Source organism: Xyrauchen texanus, chromosome 27 (genome assembly GCF_025860055.1).
Source record: "Xyrauchen texanus isolate HMW12.3.18 chromosome 27, RBS_HiC_50CHRs, whole genome shotgun sequence".
Lineage (NCBI taxonomy): Eukaryota > Metazoa > Chordata > Actinopteri > Cypriniformes > Catostomidae > Xyrauchen > Xyrauchen texanus.
This window is the reverse complement of record NC_068302.1, coordinates 36,458,063-36,479,486: the sequence shown is the minus strand read 5'-3', so window position 1 is coordinate 36,479,486 and position 21,424 is coordinate 36,458,063. Positions and strand designations below refer to the sequence as shown.

General features: G+C 38.1%; 1 protein-coding gene across 1 annotated transcript in view; it reads right to left on the bottom strand.

The window, feature by feature from the left end:
* Nucleotides 1-21,424, bottom strand: part of plxna3 (plexin A3) — a 203,289-nt gene that overhangs the window by 49,057 nt on the left and 132,808 nt on the right. The window contains exon 10 of the mRNA XM_052093743.1: nucleotides 4,610-4,810. Coding sequence (XP_051949703.1) covers nucleotides 4,610-4,810 — 201 coding nt within the window. The remainder of the gene's footprint in view (nucleotides 1-4,609; nucleotides 4,811-21,424) is intronic.

Below are 21,424 nucleotides of genomic sequence, written 5' to 3'. Positions count from 1 at the left end.
CAGGAAGCAGCTGAGAATTAGCGAGAATGCAGGACCAGTTAACTTGGTTTTTGTCAAAAATAATGACCTCTCAATTCCAGCGACGTGCCCTGAGGGAGACCATTTACATTAGGATAAAAGTTGATTAACAAGCTGTAAAACTACACCAGTAGCTTGTGAGTCTTTATCCTCAACACTTTGAGCCCCTCATGCCACCCAAGAATTGGTTTTGGGTGAGAAAAGACCAAAATGTAAACTTTTTCACTATAATCTTGACATCATCAGTCTCCTTAGTGATCATGATTTCAAGCACAATTACATTTCCTAGCGCCATCTAATGTTCTGCACATGCGTCAAGCACTAGGAAGTGCACTCAAGCTTGAAATCGCACTTAGAAACGGCAATGACAATATGTACAGTGCATATCAAGCAGTTACATTTTGATCTGTTCTCTTCCAAACTGATTGGATCGATTCAGAAGACATTGATTAAACCACTGGAGTCATATGGATGTCCTTAAAGGGATAGTTCACCCAAAAATAAAATAAAAAATTCAGTCATTGTGTACCTCTGTTTTGTCATAAGACCATATGATTTTCTTTCTTTTTCTTAACACAAAGGAATAAATTGTGAACAAATGCTCAATGATGTCATACAATGGCAGTTTATGTTAATCACATCTTAAAGCTTTTAAAAGGACGTAAAAGTATAATTCAGCTCAATAAATTATTGCATATGACTCATGCCTTGTTCTAAAAGCATACAATGAGGTTTGACAAACCGAAACCAAAATCAAATGTATTATTTAGTGAAAATGTGCGCGTCATGAGAGTGCACGAGAGCAGCAGCACACAGCCCCCACTTGCGAGATGAGGAGTTCAAGCCAGAAACCGCTTTGTTTCACTTCAACCCGACCAACAGCGATATTAACAACATCACTGACATCACTGAGCACAGTGTTTGTTCATAATTTCTCCCTTTGTATTAATAAAAAGAAAATAAGTAATAATAGACAAAGTTACAGCTCAAAGGAGCACACTCAATCCTGAGCATGTAGACAAACTGCTCTTTTTGAGTAAAAACATTGTCATGTCTAAAAAACAGACATTTATTTTAATTTATTGAAGTTGATTTAAAGTTTCTAGAATTTGATATTACAATGCATTGTGTGTTCAGTGAACATCAAAACACATTGTTCACCTCTCAAAAAGCTGCTTTTTGATTAAACTACCTTTCTAAATACTTCAAGGACTTGATATTATTATACAGTTATAGTATTCTGTAAGTGAACATCAAAACACATTGTTCACCTCTCTGAAGGCTGCTTTTTGTCCCTTTAAGTTGTGAGGACTGCAAGACTTATAAACTTTATATGTTCACTTCTCAGAAGGCTGTTATTTGTTAAAAGGTCAAAGTCAAATGTAAACAGATTTATTTGACTGTCAGTATTGTTTATGTCAACAAATAAATGGTTCATATACAAATTATTTCAGGCACTTTTATATTAATTGAACATTGCATTTTGAGATTTGGTATTGATTAACATTTACTAAAGTCCCATTAAAAAATAGTGATATATTGCAGTCTTGAAATCGCAATACACCAAAAATAAAGAATTGCAATAATATCATATCGTGACCTAGATATCGTATTACCAGTTACCTTGTGATTTCCACCCCTAGTCACCATTCACTTTCATTGTATGGGAAAAAGATGTAATGAAAGTGAATGGTGACTGAGACTTTGTTTGTTTTAGTGGGTTTGGAATAGTGAGTAAATGATGACAGAATTTTCATTTGTGGGTGAACTAACTTGAAAGACTATAGAAAATGTGACTCCAGATGTTTTGATGTACTGTAATTGTGTGCCAAGTCTGAGGTTGAAATGAAGTTAACAGGAAAGACTGTATTCTCTTTACTTCAGCTACAGTCATAAATGAACGTTAGCTACCTTATTACACTTCAACGAGAAAAAATATAGCTGATAGTTTAATCAACGTTCTTGAACGACGTACAAACGGAAGATGAATCTGATTGATTCGCCATTGGCAATCTTCGGCCACTCATAATTTCATTAGCATGGACCCCCGCCCTCAAAGTCACCTGGCGGCGGATCCCAGAAGACGATACAGAGCCATTTGCCTTGATGGCCATATTGATTGATAGTGGTTGCCTTGCGTGAGAGTAGGTGTGCGAGAGAGAGAGTGCATGCGGAGGGAGGGAGGGAGTGGCGGCCGATGACACACTCTCAAGAGAGTGAGTGTAATCTGTAGCAGGTCTTCACTAATGTTTGATTGTTATTCCGGAAAGATGCATGACATGTGAGAGAGACTGTGTGCTCGTTCTCTGCTGTGTCACTGGGAATCAGACTTTCAATTAATCTGTAGATCCACAGACCAACAAATAGAGCAATGAGGTGAGAGACAAAGAGATTGAAAAGATAACACACAGAAGAGATATTGGGGGATGGGAAGAGATAAAGAGAAAAAGTGACAACATGTGGGTTTGGTTTTCTTTCACCGTGAGGTAGGGACAAAAGGCTCATCTAGATGAACGGCAGCTGTGTTATGGTGGAAAGATACTCGCAACCACGTGAATGCAGGCACAGCAATTCATAATATAGTATGCGTTGCATTCTCAACATTGCCACAAGGGGCCCTATAGCGAGATTAGTGTGAACTGTTCACTTCTCTGGCTAGTTTTCTCTCTTAAGTCAACTACAGTCATGGTGGAGCAACATTTTGAAAAGAAAATGCCTGAGAAAGTAATTTCAAGTCAATATATTTACAGCAACTTACCAGAATAATAACCAGTTTAGCACAGATGTTTGACGGTATCTCCAACGTCATCTTGAGTACTCATTTAACTTTTCAATAAAAAGTAACAATGTAACACCATTAAATAAAATCATTAGTTACATTTGGGGAATAATGTAACAACGTAACATGTAACATAATTAACCTATATAAAAGTAACATTCTCCAACACTGCACAACAGAATGGAAGACTTGCATACCAGATTCATAGGATCTTTGAAACTCGGCTGAGAATTTGTTCGTTTCCCAAGACTTTATAAATAAAAAATACACACACAGAAATCCCAATGTCAATATTCATCTTCGGTAAGCAAATAAAATACCTGTTGGCCTCAATATAGTCAATATATACCCACATCATCTGTGACAGGCATTTGGCAAATTCACTTTGCATTTAAATGCCTTCAGGACCACGGCTACGTTTGGACTGCAAAAGTCTCTGTTTCAATTCCAATTTAAATGCATAGTGCCGTCGGAGAGTGAGGCGTGAGTCACAGACAGGGAAAGTGATGAACAGGAGATGAGTCAAAACAGATGGAAGGACAACAGTTGCTCTCCGCACCGGGATCCAGCGAGGGGGGGGGCCGTCGAACTATGTGCGAAAAAGCCAGCATGTGTCGTTTCTGGAAAGGACGATGATCAATCCTGTCTAGGGTGAGCGCTCCAAACGTGATCCTCATTATTAAATTGCAACGGGACATCGATTGTCTTGTCATGGGGTTTGGGCGTGTGGACTGACCTCTGACCCCTGCTAGGGTTTAGGGGTCAAAGGGCACACACTCCACCTCCACTGCGGCAAATCGGGATCAGCGCATTCCATTTCACCAGGTCACACTGTCGTGCCAAATTACGAGGCATGTCCAGCGGCTAGCTAATTATGTTACAAGACTCCCCAAGGTTACCGTGACAACCAAATGGGTCACAGACGGCGAGTGTCTGTACCCACCGCATATGAAAGAGAAAGGGATGAGAGAGAGAGACATTCTCAATGTCAGCATCTTGACATGCTCCATTTTTCAACAGGATTGAGAAAGCAAGACTTTCCAACATTACAAATTAATGTCTTTGCTGATTTCTCAGATAAAGATTCTTATTTTTTATATGATCAGTGATTCAGTGAAAAGTCACCTTGGCTTTCTCAGCACACTTCAGACAGATTAATTGTACCTCTTTGCCCTACAAGCAACGTTTTGCAGCTCATGCTAATGTTTTAAAATGGAAAAACGCCAAATAAAATAAGACAAAACAATACATCTGTTCGTTTGAAAATGTTTCAAATGCAATCTTAGGTTAGGCTATGCTTGAAAAATAGGCTAATTAATAAATTACATGGTTTAGGAAGTATTTTAAAGGTGAAGTGTGTAATTTTTGCCCAACTAGTGTCAAACTAGCAAACAATAATGACCGTTTACAAACAGGTTTTTCTACGAATACACTTGTCTACCATTGGTTGAATAAAAAGACAGTCCTCCCCCAAACTCAGGCCATTGGGTGAGACAACATGGCTGGTCAGGATTCTCAAACAATCCTACAAATCCACGAATCAACTTACAAATGGCTTGACTTGTAGTTGACTCTAGGAGGATTTAAATTTAACATAGAATTTTTGAATTACACACTTCAGCTTTAAGAAGTCCTACAGCGACAAGAAATGATGAAGCTTCAGGTTGCAGGTAAAATCATTGCTACTAAGAAAATCCAATGTTTTTTTAATTTAAAAACAAAAACAAAAACAAACACTATTTATCATGTGCTCCTAAACTTGTGCCCTTGCAGTGCATTCTGTATGTAGAGGCTAGAGAGCTGCTGTCTTACCGAAGTGTTCTGGCACTGAATACACGAGCTGTTGAATCGGACAGCAGGAATGCGCTGGATTTTGCCCTGGATGTTGAAGACACACTCATAGTTCTTTTGACCCGACTGAGGCTGGGGCAAGTTGCGAGCCCGCAATGTGATTGGTCGAACAATCCCAGCCGGTACCAGGATGTCGGTGCTGGGTAGAATTTGTGGGCAGCCCTGAAAACGACAAATTGAAAAAGACAAAAATTCAATGTTAATTCGTTAATTAAAACAATGTATGACAACAGAACTCTTCTGTGAATATGCATTCTTCTCAATGTTGTCATATAAACATCATCTACTCCTTTGTCTCCTATGTTTGCCTCATTATGTCCAATTCAAACCACAAACTCACAACTAGGGTAAAATAAAATGTATTTTGTCGTGATGCTGTAGATTCTGCCACTTAAAAGTGGTGCAGGAAACACTGGCTCATATATATCGTAACTAATTCTACTTTTACTCAAAGACGACACTGATTCCAGATTATTGAGCTAAGAACAAATAACATCCATTCAAGTGAAATTTCACATACACGTGTAGAGTTCATTCTCAAGCACACAATACAGAAAAATGGTAGAAAATGGAAACAGAAACCATTTGGGGAGAAATAACTTTAAAATCCAGCAATCTTTGGCTAAAAAACCCTATTACACAGCAATTGCATCCATCTCCAGTTTTACAAACCATGGGTTCTTTCAGCAGATCACACTGATGAAGCGGTAAATTAATATCTTTATCCTACGTTTCATCCCGCACTAGAACAGTAATTAAGGTCTACTCTACCCGTAACTGATTGTGGCATTTATCAATGACACTTAGTGAAGTGACTTCTGATAATATGTGGAGCACAGACAAACTGATGGAAAACTATCATCATATCCCAGGATATATTAGCAGGTAAGTAAAAAAACACATTCAACGTACTCCTATTCATCTGGAGAAACAGGAATATACAAAGCAAATTAATTGACCTTTTACTAACCCTTGCCTTAAAACATTACTGACCAATTGTACCCTATCGTGCATATTGCACGATTTTTACTGTCCTTTGCGATTGACGCTTGACATTTTGTCAGACTGTACGATACACATCTTAGCCAAGACTAAGGTCCCAATTATGCCATTTGACAGCGTTTGCTGACACGGCCAGAACTTCGTCTGGGTTAAGTTAGGGTTAGGGTTAACCTTAACCTATCCCTAACCCTTCTTAATCTAGTTATTTATGAATTTGTGAACACACTTTGTTTGCAGAGTATGTGTCAGACATTTTGCAAAAACAAGGGCAAGAATGCAGGAGTTTGAACACGATCCCTACCACCCCACCCCAGCTGCGCATTAGAGCATATTCCGAATGATGTGTAATCTATTTAACACAGAACAATAATCAGGGTGGCAGTAAAAGCAATTTGCAGGCAAAGGAGTCATAAATCAGGATGGCTAGCCGGTGTGGCTGCTGCCCAGCTCACTGTCTGCCTGCACCCAAAAAGCTGCACGTTTAACAATGATGCAACTCCTTAACCCAGACCTCCATCTATCAGCGCAGGTTTGTGTATCAGTGCAACGATAAATCTCATTTTCATATTGGGTGTTTCAAAAGAAGGATTTACTCCCTGTAGAGGCAAAGGGGGTGCACAGGTGGTGGTGGTTAGGGAAGTATAGCATGCCTTCATACTGCAAAATGAGTACGATGAATCACTGTTACTTCTGCAGAAGAGGAGAATGAGAACTAGTAATGATAAATGACTCCACATAACTGGAGGCCTGTAAACAAATACAATGTCTGTGCATCAATTCCACAGGCATCAGAATGAAGGTGTATATGAGATAAGATGATACTTAGGGATGGGTATATTTAAAGTTGAAATGTGTATTTTTTTCTGTGTTAAAATGCTTTCTTTCGTCCCAGATTAATATGGAGAGACAACGATAAGTAATCCATTTGTAAGTTGACTTCCTCGAAAAGTGTAAACACTGCCCAGTCAAAACATTGCCTTCTTTGAGCATCTTGTCCAACCCGACACATCCACATTGGCTCAACCAATGGCATGAGTTTGGGGCAAGAAGGTTGGGGGAGGGATCGGGAAACCTGTTTTGTGTCCTAGTTTCGTAATTCTGTTTGCTGACACTAGTCAAACAGACATTACACACTTCAGCTTTAATGAGAAAACACAAAGCTCAGTCATAAAAAATGATATGTGATCAAAGTTTTACATTGTGACATCATTTTCGTGACAGTTTTCAAATTTGTTCCCACAGTTTCGCACATTTTATTGTAAAACAGTAAATTACGGTAATGAGTATTATCACTGGAAATAATAGGAATAGTAAAATGTTCAGACACGTTACGTAATGAGAATTGGGAGGTAAAACGCAAAGCTCAGTCGCATGCCACAGCACTTAAAAATTAAAACATGTATGATTTCCATGGACGAAGCCAGATGAAACCCTTCAACTTTGCGCCATTGTACTCTTTACTCATAGTTACCTGAGACCGCATCTTGATTGATTGGATTAGATAAGAGTTGTTCAGCTCAATACGATCTCTTTCGAAGTTCTAAAGTACCTCCACAAGAGGCTGATTCAATGTGATGGAAACGAGGGGGAGAAATTACAAGCCAACGAGGACCGCTAACAGATTGCACTCACAGAAATTTAGCACAGGTGATTCTGCTAATGGACTATAATGGGCTTTTCATCAAGTTTTCGCCGTTTAGAATCGGGACGCAGCTGCTTCATCATGTGTGTGCACTCAAGAGTTTTTGCAGATGACATCATTAGTTCCATCCAAAAACATCATTTGCAAAATAACGCAATTTTTAAAGCTCTCCTGATAATTCCAGACCATAACTAATAAATTCAAGCTATCATTTGGAACCAAAGCAGCATGCTTCAAACGCAATTAAATAAAGGCAGAAAAAACAAGTTACCTCTCCATCTAAAGAGAGTTATAGGGCGTTTTCAGACCTGTTGCTGGTTTGATTTGTTTTGAAGCAATTGCTAACATTGATACAATGTTGCATTTTCTTCTTGGTTTGGTTCGCTTTCACAAGGCAACATTTCAAAATGGACCAAAAATATGTTAATAAAAGTCACATGTGAGCAAACTTGGGATTTCTGAAACGTTGGCTTGGAAGTCGCTATGGATGTTTTCACATTTGAGTCTTCAAATCTGTGCGTGCTTGCAAGTTATTTTCCCACCGAACTGGCTTTTTCAAGCGCAGGATAATCAACTCAATTGCTGTCTTTCACCGGACCTTGTTGACATGTTAATTTTGTTCATCAAAAATGTATGATTCTGAGTAAGTAGCCTAGAAAATGACTATTTTAGGCTAGGAATGCAAATCATTCTTACCGTGTTGATCAAGAAGGCTATTTTCAATGATGTGCCGACTGCATCTTTGGGATAAACCCTTTTATTCTGTGTGCACATAATCTTTAGAACAATACATTAGGGTTATTGTACATTTCTCAGAGGCCTATTTTTTCAATCCTAGTTATATATATATATTTTTTACATCGTAACTGTTATTGGTTTACGTCATTAACTGATCAGCTGTCATATTAGATCATAGTCTAATGCACGTTGTCATACTGGCACAACTTTTCTACACATTTTTTTCGTATTGGGATTTCCATTTAGAACCGGCTTTTAGGGTTGCTCTATTGGTCCTGCACTATTCATTCAATTGTTTTCAATAATTATGCCTGTATTCGCGAACATTGATTCATTAAATGCATGTCATGTTACTTATTTAATGTAGCCTACAATAATGATAATGCAAGTCAAGCATGTAGCAGATTAATGCACCTTTTTTAGTGTAAGTTAGCATCGGATTTGGCTGTTGGAAGTATTTGAATTGGGTTGCATAAACACCGTGATTTTTAGACTATTCGACTCCAACACTTTCGTTTAAACGTCAGTGAAATTAGTTGTTCCACACATCCCTAGAGCAAACTGTTCCCTCATTGGTCAGAACGTTTGTGCGCTGTACCTAGATTTAGCTCATACATCAATATGCCAGTTAAAATGATACAGCTAAAAAAAATTGTGAACCGGTACAAATATGAATAGCCTATTGTATATGTCACCTTTTTGCAAAACGTCACCGCATGGTACAGAATGCGATTTCCAGTCAGAGGTTGCACTGCAAATAAACATTACCCAACTCTAGGATGGATAGGAGTCATGGTTATATTTATCCGTCATTAGTTGCTTGTACATTACTTCTGCATTGAAAAGAATGGCCAGACTGGTTCGAGCTGACAGAAAGGCAACGGTAACTCCGATAACCACGCTGTACAATTGTAGTGAGCAGAATAGCATCTCATAATGCACAACACGTCAAATCTTTAGGCGTACGGGCAACAACAGCAGAAGACCATGTCGGTCACTTTATTAGGACCGTAGAGTGTGCACCTGTATTTTAAAATCAGAACTGTTTGCCCGAATGCATTCTGCCACGACTTATTTACATGAGAAATCTCCCTCCCCTTTTCTTTAAACAAACCTGTTAACAACAGCCATTCTGTGTATATTCTGCTTAATTTACAAGACAACTGCACCCTGAAGACATTTCCTGACTGTTCCTTCTTAATGTCAGTTTGCTTGTACTCATTAACAAGCTCCAATCCGCACTTAATTATGAATTAAACAAGCCAGGGATAAAGTGTTTACTCAACATACCTTAAAGGTTACAGATAAGATGAAGGGCTTGTTAACTTAAGAGCAGAGCGGTAACGCCAACGTTTACCAGTAAATAAACTCTTCATGCTGGCAGAGACTGTATGACAGACACAGCAACACAACCACAAAGCGGCACAATCGCAAAGTCATTTCAAAGATTGCAAAGAAAAAGAAAATTATTTAGATAAACTCACAATAAGATCAGGAACATGCATTCACAAAATAACTAGTGTCGATTTCAAATTACATGTTGATTTTAACCGTGATAACCATACTGTCACGTCCGGCTTCTCGTGGCTTACTGCTCTAATAAACAGGAGGTGGCAACCTGTATCTATGCGCTTCGAAACTGAGGGTAAACGAAATATTCCCCAATAAAAACACTCCACATTTCCAGTATGCTTGCATTTATAGTGACTCTTAACGACTCCATCACGACAGATTTTTCCATTTGGCTTTTTATTAAGGCTCAATGGCTTCCTGCGTGACATCATAATGGCGCTGTCCTGTTTTTATGCTTGTACGCTGCGGCGGTAACTGTATCTAGCCACCCGAGCAGCTGCTTGTTTCCCCAGTAGGGTTTTTCCCTTGCGCTGATTAGCACCCCATTAGGAGAGGCCTGGCAGCTCACTGTCTGTTGACAGTCCTTCCATTAACCTTACTGTGCATATCCCCGCTTATCACACAGCAAAGCACTTTTCTCCATTGAAACTTAAAATGCCAGAGCGGGGCAAGGGAGATAAATTCATGCCACTCATTTCAGGCCATGGAGGAAGTTAGAAGTATAGTTCACCCAGAAATTAAAATCCTGAAATCCTTTACTCACCATCAAGTTTTTCCAAATATGTATGATTTCTTTCTTTCTCTCTCTTTTTTTTTTTTTTGGAACAGAACACAAAATATGTTAGAATGTTAGACTCAGTCACCATTCACTTTCATTGCATTCTCCACCCCCTGTACAATGAAAGTGAATGGTGACAAAGGAAAACAAAAGGAGATTTTAGGCAGAATGTTAGCCTCAGTCACCATTTACTTCCATTGCATTTTTTTTTTAAATGGTGACTGAGACTAACATACTGCCTAACATCTCCTTTTGTGTTCTACTGAAAAAAGAAAACCATACAGGCTTGGAACAACATGAGAGTGAGCACACACACAGCACAAAGTAATCCAATCTTTCACTGCAGCTCAGCTATTTGGGCTATTTTTTTTGCTTACATCTATAATTTCCTGAGCAGTCAGTTACTACGTTTTTTTCTCGTTTTTTCCATTCCTTCTACCCCGTTAATCCCATTTTCAGTTTTCATAAACCATAATCCATGAAATATGCTCCTTCGCTCAGTTCTGAGAAACAAATGTCTAACTCCGGATCACTTGGGAGCTGTTCCAATTAAATGTTAAATTATATTTCTTGACCTTATTCATCAACTAAAGCTGATTTCTTTTTTTTTTTATATATATAAAAAAAATTAAATGCCTGTATAATCCGAGGAGTTATGTGTTTGGCGAGTTTTCTTAAACTCTGGCAGAGTTTCTTAAACTCTTAAGGTGCTTTATGGTGCCTGACTTATGACAGCTACAAATTACTGCCCATTTTGAACAGCTGACTCTTTGTAGAGACTGAACTAATCATCTACTGTACCTAACATCATTGCTTAAAGACTAATTTGTATGAAAGATTACGATAAACTAGAAATGTATTTCGTGTCCATGGCCTAGTGGTTTCTACGTGCATATTATACCATCCATCCATCCATCCATCGTCAACCGCTTATCCTGTGTACAGGGTCGCGGGGGGCTGGAGCCTATCCCAGCTAACATTGGGCGAAAGGCGGGGGACACCCTGGACAGGTCGCCAGTCCATCGCAGGCATATTATACCATGTTTTTTTATTTTACACAACCATGGAATTTTTTAAAGTGCATTATAGTACCATATACACTCACCTAAAGGATTATTAGGAACACCTGTTCAATTTCTCATTAATGCAATTATCTAATCAACCAATCACATGGCAGTTGCTACAATGCATTTAGGGGTGTGGTCCTGGTCAAGACAATCTCCTGAACTCCAAACTGAATGTCAGAATGGGAAAGAAAGGTGATTTAAGCAATTTTGAGCGTGGCATGGTTGTTGGTGCCAGACGGGCTGGTCTGAGTATTTCACAATCTGCTCAGTTACTGGGATTTTCACGCACAACCATTTCTAGGGTTTACAAAGAATGGTATGAAAAGGGAAAAACATCCAGTATGCGGCAGTCCTGTGGGTGAAAATGCCTTGTTGATGCTAGAGGTCAGAGGAGAATGGGCCGACTGATTCAAGCTGATAGAAGAGCAACTTTGCCTGAAATAACCACTCGTTACAACCGAGGTATGCAGCAAAGCATTTGTGAAGCCACAACACGCACAACCTTGAGGCGGATGGCTACAACAGCAGAAGACCCCACCGGGGTCGGTAAAGCAGTGCACTCCCTGGTCCGCATGACAGCTTTCACATTACCAAATGTTCATGTGAACCGTGCTCTGTTTCAAACTAAACAGCCAGTGTGAAAGCACCCTAAATTTGTGTTATTCATTTTTGGGTGAATTATCCCTTTAATACCACTATTATCATATACTCTGGTATATGAATTTGGAAAATCAAACCAGTATATACGGCAGGTATATAAATCAATACTATGGTATATGGGTATATAATAAACACGAAAGTTCAATTCAAAATCGTAAAAAAACCATTATATTAAAAAGTTAATAAAAAAGTTATTGGAAATATAATATTTGTATTAATGCTGATTTCACACAAAAGCCCTCACTTTGGTTTGGCAGACACATTTTTTTTTTTTTTTTATATTGATGGAATTTTCTAGGTTCAAAACAAGCCACGCTCAGCTACCAAGATCAGCTTCACTAATTGTTTAATTGTAGCAATAGATTAAACCAAACTAAAGACTTTATTTCTCTAATGAACTTCTTTCTGTTAATGAGATTTTTTATTAATTACAATCTCAGGTTCTCATTTTATGACCCACAAAAACATCAAAATTGAAAACAGTTCAATGTATCAATTGCATCATATGGTAGTATCATATGATATTTGTACCATGGCACCACCACAATAGTTTTTTGAATATCTTACGGGGCAAAATATTTCATTATAATATGAATGTACAATATGAATCAAATATGAATGTAAAATGTTCAACAGTAAGATGTTATAAGATTGGATCTGATGGATAAATGCACCACTTATTATTGTAGCAGCCTGAAGACATTCTCTTGGCAAACAGCAAGAAAAGCACTAGATCACTGCTCTCACTCAGTCTCTAAACATCTCTTATCAGAAGAAACTTATCCAATCTAGACATCAGTCCCGGCCATCGCTGTTTTAGCAATAAAGAGTTTGCTAATGCAAAAACAAGATAGCTTATCACTCTAGGTTGGCATGAGATGAGAAATAACCGGGGCATTCTATGTGTAAGCTGCTGCGTTTGTGTGCCAGCTTGTGTTGCCGTGGCACGATTCAGTGATGCATTCAACCATGGGGAATAGTGGTGCTATGTTATGGCTGGCTGGTGACAGACACCCACAGTGTCACTTCCTGCGCAGTCACGTTGTTCGGCTTGAAGGGCCACAGCAGCCAGCGAGCTTCCTGCAGAGCTAATGCCGTCTCTGTCACTCATCCCGCAATTAATTACCTCTGCCCACAGCTCGTTAATGAAAGAGTCGTCCCACCGAGACGAGCCCAGGGAGAGGAGGAGGAGAGGAGAGTTTTGGGACAGAACAGGAGTGTGAGGGAGCAAAAGAAAAATAGGAATCTCAAAATGAAAAAGAAAACAGATTGGCTATGTTTACACAGTCAGTGTTTGTGATTGACAACCCTATTTACTAACAAGTGAGACTCTTTAAATTGTTCCGTTCATTCATCAAAATAGAGGACGCAACATTTCTAATCTCGCAATAGCAGTAAATCATTTCAGTTGATAATGACTCTCTTTAAAGCTTAGAAAGGACCCAAAAGTAACATAAAAGTAGTCCATGTGGCTTGTGCATCATATTCCAATTCTTCTGAAGGCATATGATAGGTTTTGATTCTTTAGTCATAAAAACAATGCAATTTTCGTGAGCATGCAAGCCACTAAGAACAAAAGACATTAAGGAATATTCAGTAAGAATCCTTTTGTTTTCTGCACAAGAAAGAAAGTCATACGGGTTTGGAATTACATATTTAGCATTCGAAAACAGGACTGACAAACGCATTCTGCTGCTCAGTGAATGTAGCCTTTGAGAAAACAAACAGAGAGAATGAAAGTCGGAGAACATCAAAGTGAAATGACAGAAAAAAAGCTATAGGAGAGGAGAGGGAGGGAGGCACCAGGGCATCATTGTGGAAAAAGGGCAGTTTGGAAATGTGTGCGGTATCTCTGTGGTCATTAGTCTTGGTGAATCATGTCCCTGCAGTGCTGCTCTTTGAGGTTAAACACATACATAAGCTAATTAAGCTTCCTGTAATGACAAATGTTACGGAGGGAGAACCATATTACAGCATAACCATATGTCACTCACAGAACATGACGCAGCACATTCTAGAACATTTTACAGTCAGTAATGCTTATAAATGCTTATAAACTATTTTATATATATATTTTAAAAAAATATTTAAATGAAATTGCATCCCCCAAAAATGCCATATAACACACTTTAAAAGCATTTAAAACTTAAATATATATATATATATATATACACACACACACAAATCAAATCAAGACAGTCCCCCATTTCCAGAAACCATCACTCCAACACCTTATCCTTGAGTAATCATGCTAAACTGCTAATTTGGAACTACAAAATCACTTGTCATTATATCAAACACAGTTGAAAGCTATTTGGTTCATTAAATGAAGCTTAACGTTGTCTTTGTGTTTGTTTTTGAGTTGCAAAATTATGCAACAGCCTGACATAAACAATTGCACAAAAAAAAGAAACCGCTTTCTCTAGAAACTCAGTCAGTCATTGTTTTGAGGAATGAAGGCTATTCAATGCTTGAAATTGCCAAAAATATGAAGATTTCATACAAATGTGTACACTACAATCTTCAAAGACAAAGGACAACTGGCTCTAACAAGGACAGAAAGAGATGTGGAAGGTCAGATGTACAACTAAACAAGACGATAAGTACATCAGAGTCTCTAGTTTGAGAAATAGATGCCTCATATATCCTCAGCTGACAGCTTCATTGAATTCTACCCGCTCAACACCAGTTTCATGTACACCAGTAAAGAGAAGATTCAGGGGTGCAGGCCTTATGGGAAGAATTGCAAAGAAAAAGCCACTTTTGAAACAGAAAAAACAAAAGAGTGGGCAAAGAAACACAGACATTGGACAACAGATAATTGGAAAAGAGTGTTATGGATCTTAACCCCATTGAGCTTTTGTGGGATCAGCTAGACTGTAAGGTGCGTGTGAAGTGCCCGACAAGACAACCACATCAATGGCAAGTGCTACAGGAAGCGTGGGGTGAAATGTCACCTGTAGTGTCTGTCAATTGTTCTAGGAGTTTACAGAAATGTTTTAAATCAGTAGTTCACATCAATTGTTCTATAAGTTTAAAAAATTTTTTTATAGTACTTTGTGTTAATTTCACTTCAGGTAACAAAAAGTTTATCAATTACATTTTTGTTTATGAAAATGTTTAAAATCAATAATTTAATATCAGGTTACAAAGTAGAGCTGAAACGATTCGTTGACAATGTCGACAATAAAAAATTGTAAACAAAAGTTTTTGTTGTCAAAAAGTCGTTTGATCTTATTTAATGTAACATGAGATCAAATGAAACCAATGATGCTGCGTGAGAGGAGCACTTCAGCTCACACCTGATTGAGGAGAGAAAGAAGACAGCTCACAGTCCAGACGCACTCCAAACTTTCCAAACAGCTTCAGATGATGTAGATCGCACAGTATGAGGTATTAATACTGTTACAGGGCGGAGGGCGGGGCCGGGTTGTGATTTTACACAATCAGGCTAATTAAGCCTCCGAGAGGGATAAAGGCCAACAGCGGATGTTGGTGCGAGAGAGAGAGAATGTTTACGGGCAGCTGTCCGTCCTATGTGTGTGTTCGTGTCTTTTGAACCGCAAATGAACCGCACTAACAGAGCAATCGCACCAGAGTTCGTTTTAATCGAACCAAACCTGCCAAGTGTGAACACACCCTAAGTACAAACTCCGGAACTGGCATTTCCCTGTGTGGTCACTGCCTCTCCTATGAGTCACGTGAAGTGACCCGATCTAAGGGGAGAGATTGTAACTGCACCCGGCTGATGCAGTCTCTCGCGTAGAGAAGCTCGTCTCTCACGTGCGCTTGCTGCAGCTAGATTATTACATGATTGCTCACGACGTATTGAATCATAATATCACTGTGTGTTTCTTATCATAAAGTAAATCGGCAATATGAAGCTTTATTAAGAAGAGTTTGTTTTTTGTGAGAGAGGGTAGTCTTGGCCCATTAAACACAGCGAAAAATTATGTTTTTGATTTGTTTTTGTTTTGAATTGTTTACTAATATAATTATCTAAAACTCTTTTAAAACAACATACATTTACTTTAGGAACTATAATGCAGAAGAAAAATGTGTTATCTGAGAATGTTGAATATAATAAAAAATATATATATTTTAAAATATCAAAAAATTATAAAAATAATCAAGAAAATAAATAACAAAAAAACTAAAATAATAATAAAAAAAGAAAAAAAGAAGAAAAAAAATGCATCCACCTGAGAAGCAGCTTATAAGATATTTAGACTTGCTTTCAGAGAATAGATCTTGAATTTGAGTATATTTTTTCTAGAAGTATAAACAAGTGAAGAAATATACTTACATACAAAATACACTTACTGTATATTTAAGATACATTCTCCGAAAGCAATTCTTAACATCTTATATGTTGCTTCTAAAGTAAATGTATCTTGTTTTAGACAATTTTAAATGAAAAAAAGAAGACAAAAACACTTTATAAAAATTGCTGTGAATTTCTTTACTGAATTAAACATAATAAAAAAATATGATTTCCTTTTAATTCAGGGAAAGTCATTTAGAGGTCTTTTTAAAAGATGATTTTGTCCTCTTTATTGTTAGTAAGCACGTTTAATACAACCTTTATCAAGGGGCACAAGCTGAATAGTCGGTTAAAAGCTAATGATTAATAGTTGCAATAATCGCCTGAATAGTCAAATAATCGTTCTAATAATCGTTAGATTAATCGATTATCAAATTATGAAAATTTTTGAAACTAATAGTTTAATTTCAGGTTACGAAAATGATTTAAATCAGAATTCTGCATCAAGGTTGAAATAGGTAGCCTAGATAGCTTACATCTTTGTTTAAATACACAATGATTCCTCTGACACTAACAGAAAAGAGGTTTTTACCCATTTTGAGGACATGCTTGCATCGGAAGGTTCCAAAACAACAAGGTATTGCTGCCCTCAAACAGATGCAGCAATACCCCTCTTGGAAAACACTGCACTGGAGAGACGAATGAGAACGCGTGAGAGAGCGAGAGACAGCAGGCTGCTGTTCAGTGGATTACGCTCAGGGCACTGGAGTGCTGCTGGGAGCTGGAGAGACCCCGTCACACTCACCCTGTTTACAGAGTGAAGAGTGTTTTTATGTCTGTTTTTTGAAGCACCTCTCAAAGCCTGGGCCAAGGCACTGGGGCAGAGCTTGCACTGGGAGAAGATACACTCCACTGAGCTCACTCTCTTACACACACACACACACACACACACACTGCCATCAGCTTAAGGGCCTGTATCACTGACTCACACACTGATCAGAGGAAAAGAACGGCAGTGCATTGTGAATGTAAAAATAAGCCAGTGTGGTAATCAGTAAAAAAGCCCACATATGCCATCAGCCCACGTCAACACGGATTTTGGCCCTTCAGCAAAGTATTCTTACAACAAATGACAGTGAGCTTGTTCTTTATTTGCATCCGGTCCAAACCGGGCATGAAAATCCCAAAATGGCAAGGGACACGAATGTGTGATTAGCTCTGTTCCAAGGATAATTATGCTGCCTTCTAGATAACTTGTCAAATTCTATGGCAATATGTCTATAAGACATTTCTTTTCGGATTGTAAATCGGATCGTTTTAAGATGTTTAGCAGAAATTAATTAGAATGTAATGCTTTCCAGATGAAAAGATCTATAACAGACATCTATCTGGGTATACATAGACTATTATATATTATAAATATGCAATATATTATAAATATAGTTATATTTTATTCAAAAAATTGTTCAATCTAAATATGGACTGTTGTATCACTATGTATCACATTGTTAGCATAGACACCTGTTACATCAAACCATCTATTGCCTACTCTAAATATGGATTATTTTATCCGAAATGTATGTATTTTTATGCGTCAGAGTATCACATTGTTAGCATAGCACCATGCTAACATCAAACTTTATTGTCAAGTATAAATCTGGATTATTTTATCCAAAATTCATGTACAATTAGAGTTTCACATTGTTAGCATAGCAACATGCTAACATCAAACTTTATTGTCAAGTATAAATACGGATTATTTTATCCAAAATATATGTATTTTTTAGCTTAGAGTATCACATTGTTTGCACAATGACATGCTAACATCAAGCTTTATCTATCATCAAGTCAAAACATGGATTATTTGATCCAAAATGTAAGTATTTTGTAGCTTAGAGTATCACATGGTTAGCATAGCAACATGCTAATGTCAAACTTTATCTACTGTCATGTCAGGAGCTCTGAATGTGTAATACGCAGGGTTGTTGCCTCACTTATGAGGTTCTAGGATGCTGCTTAGAAGGTAGCTCCCTATGCAGGTCATTAGCAGCAAGATATTTGCACACAAACAAGAAACCGATTCTTATGAGAGTGTGTGAACTTGCGACAAACAAATATCACCATCTCTTTTCATGGACACGCCATTGACGAGTTGATCTGAACGTGTATGTGGGTTATTATATGCTGTCACTCCGTTACAAGCGTACAGATGATCTGTTGGTCAGCTATTCCACCACTCTGCCCTCCAGTATCAACACTGAGTGACTCACCACTTTTCGCTGACTAACTCTTTTCTCGAAACAAGAGCAAAAAGGGGGAGGGGGGTGATAAGAAGATTGTCAGGCCTAATGCTGGAGGGGAAGACAGAGAGAAAGACAGAGAGAGAGAGAGAGGAGAGATGGGCATATCTCCATGCTGCTGGTTGCCTCTGATAAGCACTGATACAGAATCTCTTTGATGTGCAGTTAAGTGTAAAATTAAAATGCGCCAAAAGCCGAGGAGCGCATGGATTCAACCCCCTTCTGCGGTGAAAGACTGGATGATTTTTTCTCTCTTTAGCCCCTCTTTTGTTTGCGTATCTTTCTAGCTGAAATTAGGAAGGTGTTAATTGTATTGGTGTCTGTGCTGTTGTGTTTATATGAAGTTCAAATCATATATCAAATTATTTTCAATCTTTCATCTAGCTATCATTAAGCCTTATTCTTTACATGGCCCGATTACAGATCCAATTAACCTCGTTTTCTCTGAGCTGTGTCTCATTTAGTTAATAATTTCTCTAATTGAAAAACGAAATATCAAAATTATTAATATGCAAACACTTAGTTGCCTTTCAGCTTGTGCTGCATAATGGTGGGATGGGGGGTGGGGGGGGGTGCATTGTGCAAATGAAATATGAATATGTGATTAGAGATGCATGTAGCCATTTTAATATGGTCATATCTACATCAACTAACCCCACCCCCCCCACCCCCCCACCCCATACAATTACAGTATAATGTTAGCTAAGGCTTTTTGCGTGTAATTTAGGTTTAATGATCCTTCAATTTTTCTTACCCTTATTTATTGCATTAGTGCACCTAAGGTACGGTCATGTTTTTGGTTGCCAGATGCTAGTGGGACATGTCAATAGTTAATGCGATGGACTGACTTCATACACCCACTTAAAATCACCTTGAGGCCAGCTGGTTAAAAGCCATTACAAAAATGAGTCCGAATTTGAAGTCAGTACCATTTCTGAGCATCATTTCTTTGCAGAGGTGACTTTGTTTAATATGTTGTTATCTAATGCAATGTCAATACATTTCTGCTTTTTGTCTTAATTTAAGCTAAAGTGTTTGGTTTGCTGGGTCACTTTCTTCCCTGTTGAATTGCTCTTTAATCATGATGCAAAGAAACGAAAGTGAGATATAAATAAAACAAATGCTTTCAGGGTTTGGTATTCAAGCAGCTGGAAAGTCGTGTATGCTGTTTTCTTTTCATTCATCAGTCACCAGTTGCAGTAAAACTCTTGATAGTGGAAAGAGGGGCAGCAGTAGCTTCTCAAACTTTTAAGACATCGGTCTACAGCGCAGTCAAGTGTGCAATAATGTGTTGAGACCAGAAATGAAGGAGATGAAAGGCAAAGGAGAGAAAGAAAGAGAAGGGGGGGGGGGGATGGTGCATGATGTAAATCTATTCACAGATAGGGCCAAATCTGTGCTAAGACTATTATTTCTCTCACCACAACAGATTCTTGGCTGGAAATATGACACCAATCCAGACATTAAACACTTGAGTCCATTTCAAACACCAGTAACCACAAACAAAAGGCACCAACAAAAAGTTGGCCAAGTTACTTGGCTCATTATGCATCAGCACCTGAAAATCTGGAGGGAATTATGCCGTGGAAACTCTGAAAACATCCATTATACTGCAGTATGAAATGTTGCGTTATATAAAATTAACAAGAAACTCTGAGTGAAATCGGCTTTGGTGAATGTATTTTACTGAGCCCCTGAGAAGACAGGAAGGGAATTATTTCACAAACCACAAATATGTAAAAAAATAAAAAATGTAATATGGTTTTATTATAATAATTACTATAATAGTTCAAATACAGCAAATCCTAAAGAAAATTACAATTATTGAATTAAAAATCATATTCATTCTGCTAAAAATGCAATGGTTACTACTGTTTTACTTTAGTAACACAATGGTTAATTTGTGGTACATATACCATGCTTTTGAAATTAACCATGGTTTCATTCTATTAAAACTGCATTAACCAATACATAATACAGTAATCAGGATTACTGTAGTAAAACCATGGTTAATAAAGCTATTGTGAGAGAACCCAAAACAATTGCAAGGGAACACAAAACTTACTGCATGGGAACGCAAAACTGGTTGCGAGGGAACATAAAACTATTGAGATGGAATGCAAAACTATTGCAAGCGAAGGCACAACGTATTGCGAGGGATTGTGATATCGGTTAGAAATTGCAAAAAATAATGAATTAAAATGAATGCAAAACTATCGAAAATGAATGCAAAACTATTGTGAGGGAACGCAAAACTATTGCATGGGAATGAAAAACTATTGTGAGAGAATGCAAAACTTTGTGAGAACATGCAAAACTATAGAAAATGAATGAAAAACTATTTCATGGGAAAGCAAAACTTATTGCAAGTGAGCGCAAAACTTACTGCAAGGGAACGCAAACCGTATTGCAAGTGAACGTAAAACTTACTGTGAGGAAGCGCAAAACTGTGAGAGAACGCAAAAGAAACCAAAACTTTTTGTGAAAGAATGCAAACCATTGTGAGGGCAGAACATTTTTCATCTAAATAATGGCTTGTGAAAACTGGATTTCTATTCTCTCACTCAGAGTGACATTTGCAACAATTCTTCCTCTTATCGTCCAGTGTAAACACACGTCGAGGGAAAATGTCTTCACTCAATGTGTCAAATGAGACAAACAATGACATTTGTGAAAATGTTCCCAGTGTTCCAACAGACAATGTGCTTCCTTCTGAGTGAAAGAAATGACTGTGTGATTGACAGATACAAATGGGAGGTTGTGCGATACAAAGAGACCCAGTTTAGCTCCAGGTCCAAAGGCCGCTGACCAGAGTGAGTTCGTTGTAGCCTGAGGGGCTTGTTGGGTCTTAAAGTCATTTGTGGATTTAAAATGGACATACAAACAGTTCTCTGTGGTGTTCACTTCCTGTTCCTCAGAGGGACTAGGGAAATACTCAAAGAATGCCAAACCTCTAAGGGATATTGTGGTGC